The sequence below is a fragment of the Bactrocera latifrons genome, unplaced genomic scaffold, assembly GCF_001853355.1.
Source record: "Bactrocera latifrons isolate USDA-ARS-PBARC rearing strain unplaced genomic scaffold, ASM185335v1 scaffold_375, whole genome shotgun sequence".
Lineage (NCBI taxonomy): Eukaryota > Metazoa > Arthropoda > Insecta > Diptera > Tephritidae > Bactrocera > Bactrocera latifrons.
Genome location: NW_017537018.1, coordinates 70,517 through 78,790, shown reverse-complemented (window position 1 = coordinate 78,790; position 8,274 = coordinate 70,517). Strand labels below are relative to the sequence as shown.

The 8,274-nt window shown below is 34.3% G+C and overlaps 1 protein-coding gene across 2 annotated transcripts in view; it reads left to right on the top strand.

Moving 5' to 3' along the window:
* LOC108972072 (lissencephaly-1 homolog) overlaps positions 1–4,000 on the top strand; it is a 154,674-nt gene extending 150,674 nt beyond the window's left edge. For both annotated transcript variants that reach the window (XM_018938539.1, XM_018938538.1), the window contains exon 9: positions 3,777–4,000. In XM_018938539.1, the coding sequence (XP_018794084.1) occupies positions 3,777–3,850 (74 nt within the window). In that variant the 3' untranslated portion in view covers positions 3,851–4,000. The remainder of the gene's footprint in view (positions 1–3,776) is intronic.
* Positions 4,001–8,274: the final 4,274 nt, after the last annotated feature.

The window sequence follows — 8,274 nt, the reverse complement described above, 5'->3', positions numbered from 1 at the left end:
TATATAATATTACTTATTTGTTTATTAAATTAAATAAAGAACATATCCATATGCATGGATAGAGGAATTTTTGGGAAAAAGGAATTTCAGCGAATTTCCTTATTATCACATGGCAGCGCTCCATTTCGTCGTAATTTTGAGCACACAAATGGAGTTCACTACGAGTATAAACTTTAATTTTTAAAATAAAGATTTCTTAAGTAAAAAGCTGCTAAAAATGTAAAATGTGAATTTATTTAAAAGGTTTTAGTTTAATTTAATTAATTTGAAAAGAAAAATTTGAATAAAGTGTCTTTAATGTGGTGAAATAGCTTCTCGAATTTTGGGAATTTTTGAACTTTAGGGTCGAATATCTCCTAAACTAAGCGTACCTATAACCATATATATTTTTATATATATCAGGAGAACGTCCTCCTTCCAACGGTAAATTCAAATCGCGGTGCCAAAGAAATCGGAATTGTACCTTGCAAGGCATCCAGCGAATTAAGAAAGCCCACTTTGCAAAAATTTAAACAACAACTTTCATTAAGGTGCACCACGATTAAATATAAAACAACAGTATATCATAACTTTTTCAACAACCATCCTTAGTGTTGCTCGAGACTTACCAATTCAAAAGGAAAGGAATTATATTACGTTGTCAAAAAAGTCTTGCGGTATTTTTGCGGTATTATGACTCATGCCCAGCTCTTGACCTATGCTACGGCTGCTACTATGCCGGTCTCTTTCGACCAATTCAGCGATTTTATCGCAATTTTCGACGACAGGCCTTCCCGAGCGTGGCGCATCTTCGACTACCTTTACACCAGAACGAAAACGTTGAAACCATCGTCGAGCGGTGGAAATGGAAACTGTATCGGGTCCATAAACTGCACTAATTTTATTACCGGCTTGAGACGAGTTTTTGCGTTTATAATAATAATAAAACCCAACGATTACCCTACTCCCGCCCAACCGACGCGAGGGGGGCAATCCGCGAACGAGCGGAATTAGCCGAGTCATAAAAGGCAAGGGAGTTTTAAGCGTTGCGATCTTAAGCTGCTCAGCTACAGAAACAAAAATTTCAACAGCCAAAACTAAAAATTAGATTAAAGTATATAATTTTTAAATGTTGCTTGTTAAGAGTAGATAAAATAATTTTTTTTAATGGTAAAGAGTGAATCTGTTAGATCAAATGTGCCGGAATGAGAATTGAAATCGTGACATATACGGCGGAATGGTTCGTTTAACTCGAAATTTGCTCCAGAAAATTAAAAAAAATATTTATCGTAGAAGTACTGTAAAATATGCCGCATTTTCTCTTTATGCTTTCCATAAACATACATATATGAATCAGAAGTTTAATAAGAAATATAAGCACTTAGTAACACAAAAGCGACAGCAACCTAAGTGTTTAATTGAGTTAAGCCTCTCCCCCTCACTAACCTTGGGAAAAACTGGCGCACCCTAAGGAAACACATCACTACACAACACAACAAAAACACAACTCACCACACCTATACACCAACCTCATCAACAAAAAGGATGGACAAATTACAACAGACACATTCGTTTTCTCGTAAAAAATTGGTTGTTTCCAATTTCCAACAACACCTGCAAAAAGGATTTGAATATTGTAAGTTCTATTTGCACAGAATGTAAAGGAAAGTACATATTTGTATGTATTTTAACAGGTGGTAAGACAGTATCAGTAACAGTACCATGACTGAAGCATGCAAACTGCTGGAAGCGGAAAATTACTTCTTCTTAAAAGCCTATAAATCCTTTTACATTTGCTGCGTCCAAATTTGCCGTTTGGATCCGCTTTTCAATTTTTTATCTGACCGTCCGTAAAAATCCCCTTTAACTTTTCTTCAACATTTTTGTAGTAAAACTCAGATTTAGCTAGTTTTACTTTTAACTTGCTGATTTCAAATTCAAGTTTGCTCTTGGCATGCGAAAAATCATCTTTAAGTTTTTTATTTTCAGTTTGAAGTAGTTTTCTGTGATAAAAGCATAAAGTTTATATATAAATACATATATAATGCTACATCTTGAAAAAAATCTTCACTTACACTTTTTTCTCTAGCATTTTTATTTTGTCTCCTTGGCCTGAACTTTCTTTAATAGCAGTGTCTTCAGTGCACAATTCATTCAAACTATTTTCCATTGAAAGGTCTGAACAATCCTCAGTCACGATAAAATCTTCAGCAGGTATACACTGTAAACATTTATCAACAATGAAGTCACTGTTTTCTTATTTTCCCTGCGCTCAGCTCTGGTGGCTCGCTGCTCATTTTCACTAGCTGCAACGTTATAGCGACAGGGAATAGCTCCGGGTTTCAAAGTCCTTTTGGCGGCAAGACCTGTGAAAAGTTTAAAATAAAAATCATTTAAATCAAAGGTGATTTATCAACTTACCCATTTCGTACATCCCGTTTCCAATAATGTCTTCATCGTTGAAGTGGTCCATGCAAATTCGCAATGTTTTCGGCTTAAATGCTTGATTATTTCTACAAAATTGGGTCTTTTTGCTGCTCTTTATCGTTCGGAAAAATAAAAAAAGTTTTCTTCACATTTTTATTTCTTCTATCATTGACACAGTTTTTCACTACACACTTCATTTTGTTATTTAAATACAAAATTACACGCGTAAAATAAATTGTTTCTATATTCACATTGATTGGTACCACGAATTTATAGCTGTCAAATTTTTTCACTGCGCCGTGTGACGTAAGCAATTGTTTGTTTAAATTTTTCAAGTATAACGGACCTGCGCAATGCGTAATCTCTTTTCTATCATTCTTGGTCACCACGGCTCCTGCTCGCTTTCAGTCCTGTGAATCTCAGCGGTCCTGCGTGATATGGTCGCCGTTAACCCTAAAGTGTTTAATACCTATGAAATTGCTGCTTTTTGCTTTACCGAATTACTGGGTGCTTGGTATTGCCTTCTTGGTGCGAAGTCTGAAATTAGTTTGAGTGCGGACATACAGTGGACTAATAAAGTTTACATGCACCTAGTTCTATTAAAGTACGGCACATTTATTTGTTTTAAAATAAATACATTTTGTGGTTTCAGTTACACTCGGTTAACGGCCATGATAGAGGAAACAATTTTCATTTTTGAAAAAGTTTTACTAGTTAAAGCCCAAGGTCAACTAAAAACTGGCTCAAAAAAATTTTATTCCAAAGGTTCAAAGTGATCACCATTTAGCGGATGTAATAGTTTAGTATGGAGTATACTGTAAAGGCGTAAAGAGTTGGGGAATATTGTATGTCGAATACCCCACAGAAATTTGGAAATATCAACGAAATTGTGCGTGCTAAACATATTAATAGATTTTGAAAYCTTGAAATCAAAAATTAATGAAAATCATATAAAATATGAATATTAAATAACTTTATTACAAAATTTGTTATGTTAGTGGCTTGAATTTGAAAGACTACTGATGCTGTTTTAGCATCCCATTCACCGCGCCCACTCCAGGAGTATTAGTAAAGCAGTGCCAATTAGCCAATTTCAGTAATTGCTTTTGTGTTAAATGCATATGACGCTTTTACATGAGTTTTAAGGTCATTATAAATCTCCTGTTGTTCAAATAACCCTCATTAAATTGTAAAAATCTGATTTGGATATATTCCATTTGAACAGAAACGCAAAAGTAAATTACGCTAGCTATATGACTTTGGGAATATATTAATAATATGTATGTATGTAGTAAGTGTATATTATTTATAAAAAAGAAAAATAAACCATTACTAAGAAAATATATGCCAAAACTTTTAATTTCTTTCAGATTTCCATAAAACTCATCCCTATGTTATTTCCGGAAGCGTAGATCAGACCGTAAAAGTTTGGGAATGCCGTTAATTGCTTTGACGGATTACTTTTACTTCTACCTATAACCAGGCGACATCATTTGAATTTCAGAACTAAACTTATATAAAATAGATTATCATACATATGTAATTCAATACGATATAATATATTTATTTAGTAACGATTATAGTATAACGAAAATCTTATTAAAATATTATTTATTTTAAAGCAAGAACTAGAGCAACTGATGAAAAATTTAAAGAGCAAGTGTATTAATATAATATTATAATAAAAGTAAATAACAAAGCTTACATTCGGTAAATATAAATAGATTCTTATACATATATAAACAGTTCTATTCAATATATGCTTTTACGCCTTTTTTAATTATACATACTTTAGTTTTCAGCTAAATACAACATGGTTGGATTAAAATTTGGGGATATATTGCTAATACTGTCGTTGATTGTTCAAATATATAATAAAACATAATATCTAAATATTAATACCTTTTAATTTATTTGAAAGTTCGTTTTTAATTACTCTAAAAATAAAACTCAAATCTCAAATTATTCACTATTTCACTGTAAATGGTAACTAAATTACTTGTTTCCGATTAATGGCAGTCCACATTAAGCGCTTTAGAAGAAAGTCATGATTTTTTTATTTAGAAATTATATCTACTTGTTACTTGTGTCGAATTATTTTTCTTGTAGGATGATATGACTGTCACTGACATCTGTGCCAAATGTTCAGCAAAATAAATTAGTTAGTTATTCAGCAAAGAAGTGTCTGCTGCCGAAACGTTCATAATGTTAAAAAAGGCCTTTGGTGATAATTGCTTGTCGCGAGCAATTGATTTGGATTGGTACAAATTATTCGAAGAGGGTCGAGAAGGCGTTAACGACGAATCACGTCCAGGACGGTCATCAACATCAACCAATCTGTAACACGAATACGAAACAGACGATAGCGGTCGAATATCGTGGCAAATTTATCCATGGAATATCGTGGTGAAGTCGGAATATCGTGGCAAAGGTGAGCCTAAACCAAAACCTCACCTCAAAGCAGGTCAAAAATCAAGGTTATGTTTACAGTTTTCTTATTATCGAAACCAAACTGTCAAAAGGAAATGCTATTTGAGTGTTATGTGTCGTTTGCGAGAAGCTATTTGTAAAGAGAGAACCGGTGTCAAATTCGGAAAGTAGGCGTGACACAGCTCACATTTACGATAAAATCCATATCTTCGGACCAAGCCAACCAGGAATGGAAGAAATTCTGGCACAACCACGCCTACTCCCCATATAACAAAAACTAAATAAAGCCCCAATTGCTTAAGTAATGCTTTGAAGTATGCCAAATTATGACCCAACCTTTTCTAAATTGTACCGAAACTGATTAAGCCTAATATGGATAAAATCAGGTGAAAACTTGATCTATCCTCTATATGTAATAAAATTTTCGAACATGACATTTGAATTGCCTTATTCAAAGCCAAGAAGCTTTTAATTAGTATATTATATATATTACGATCCGTTTGAAAATCACCGCATACGATTGGCATGTCACGTAATTTTCTTTGCTGATCCGTGTTCGGAATTCCCTTTCTCTTTTTCCGGCATCCCTCCCCTCACCCTCTAGCTTGTTTAGTTCGCCTGCTGCGTCAAGTTGAGTAGAAGTGTGATTATAATGCTCGTCACGAAAATGGAAACACGAAATCAACAACGTATGGTGATAGTGCTCTTAGTCGTGCCCAGGTGTTTCGATGGCACTTAGAGTTTAAGGAGGGGCGTGAAAGCGTGAAAGACGAGGATCGGAGTGCCAGACCAGTCGAGGTGCGGACTGACGCGAATTTGTTCCTCCGGTGAAAACTGTGAATCAAGTCTAATATTGCCAAGTACTCGAAAGATTGCGAAAACGAGTCAACAGGGTGCGCCCAGACATCGCTCGTAATTGAATCCTTCATCACGACAACGCGCCGTGCCACACCGCCCTCAGCGTGTCCCAGGCCTTTAAAGGGATCGCGGTGTTGCAACAGCCACCTTATTCGCCCGACATGTCACCCTGTGACTTTTTGTTTCCTAAAACAAAATCGGTGGTCAAAGGAACTCATTTTGAGTCGATTACGGATATCCCAGTCGAAGCGTTCCAGAAATATTACGAAGCATGGAAAACGCGCTGGAATCGCTGTATAGCTGCCCAAGGGGACTACTTTGAAGGGAATGGCAGAATTGTAGAATAATTTTCAAATATACAGTTTTTATGGAATCAGTCTTATTACTTAATTGTCATGCCTCGTACGTGTTTCTTGCAGATACAAGGTGCGTGCTTCACTCACGACGGCATCAACACTTACTGTGTGGCTCTCACTCTTTCTCTTCTCTACGTTTGCTTAATAAATATATACCTACTCGTACTATTCACACGAGTTACATATTGTACTATTCACCCTATTAATTTTTGACACTACTTTTGTACTTATTTATTACTCATATTCTTACATTCTCATTCTTATTTCGTTCTTGAAAGCAGGTGGACTTACATTTTGAACGCTGCCAACCAATTTTTGTAAAGTCAATATATAATAAATTATTATAACTGCCGCAGTCTGACAAAAAAAAACGAACCTATGTGAATTTAAAGTAAGTTAACTAAAGTTAAATTGAAAGAAAACGGCATCGTACAGTTTTGTGGCATCCGTTTATATATAATATATGAGAGTTAAGCGGAACGGATTTGGAAAATACTGCTAAAGCTTAGTATCCAGCTCTCAAGAAATGTAAAAACTTCATATAAAAAAACGCTTAAGAAACGGTCAAGAAACTTTCCTGCGGTAAATTTACTTGTGCTAGTATGCAACTCTAAAGTAATCTAGTACTAATTTTTAGTACTTTTTTTCAATAAAATGCGAATATGACAAACCTGGTTTTGGAAAAACTTCAAATCAACAATTGTTTCTTGAACGAAATTCAAAGTAATCGTTAAATTCATCATAAATTAGTTAAATTCATTATTATGAAGCATATTTCAATTTTCGCACAAATTGGAAAATATGACGAAAAAAAGCTTTAGGGAAAAATTAGCTGACGCTTTATTTAATGAAGTTGCTGAAGAAATTATGGAGAATGAAGGTAAGAAATATTTTTATGCGGCACATTGCATATAGCACAAATTTCAAATTTCTTGATTTTAATTAACAAAATTTACCAAAACTTCTCCTTTTCTTCTCTTTGTTTGTTTTTATTTTTGCCAGCAGTTGATTATTCGCAAACCAGTGTTGCAAATAATATAATGGCGTTTTAGTGTTGCTTATTTGCAACGGTGTAGCAGGTGCATCGCTATACATTTTGTTAGTGAAAAGAAGGATGGAGTCATGTGTAGAAATTGACGCAAGAGAGGAAAGTTCTCTGATCGCCATTCATTTCGGAGTAACGATTCTCTTACATGGGACTCAAGCAGCTCACGACTTCCGGTCATTGATCAAGTATCCTCTGGGTATCCTCCTCCTTGTGCGCACGGTTTGGGACCCGCCACGTAAAAAAACACCCCCAATGAAAAGGAACAACCAGCCTCGGATGACGACCATGGCAAACGAAATAAGGACTACGAATTGAGGGCAATCACCTGGAATATCCGGTCCCTTAATTGGGAAAATTCGATGGAATTCGAATTCGGGACAAGGACAGAGACGAGTAAAACGAAAAAATTTTGGCATTGATAGATACTGGTGCAACAACATCGCTGCTCGATACAAATAAATTAGTAAAATATAAAAGAATACAAAAGAATACAACTATTGATATGTACAATCGAACCGTTACATTTAATGGGAATAAAATTAATTTTTACCAACCATTAATTACCCTGGGTCACACATTTGAATTTGTTTTTTGTTCTACGGATGCCACTATTCAATTTGTATGTGAAATGGCTCGCTGATTTCGAAAATCGAGAAAAGTTTTTTTTATGGATACGTTTTTGAGATATTTGCAATTTACCGTTATTCGACCCAAAAAAAGGTGTCTTCTGAAAATTATAGAAAATAAAAGTGAATGAAATTTCCTAAAAATATTGTCTACTCCATTTTCCATAGACCTTATAATTTCTGAGAAATTGATTAATCACTTCGTGTTTTTAAATTTTTTTATGAAAAAAATGAAAAAAAAATAAACGTTGCCAAGGAAAAAAATTTAAAACAAAAGATATTTTAAAAATTTTTTTTATTTTATAAGAGGTCCTGTTTCTTTATAAAAAACTAAGCTACCAACGAACAAAGTTCATGGATAAATAGGAAAGTTGTACATGATCAAATAAATATATCCAAGTCGCACAAAGTCAATGTATACGTATATGCGTATGTAGTGTGTAAAGTAGGGGTGAGATTGTTTTCGAATATCATTAGAATAAACTAATAACGCCATTCGTTTAAAAAAAATCAAATAATACTTTTATAACAGTAATACTCAAATACTGTT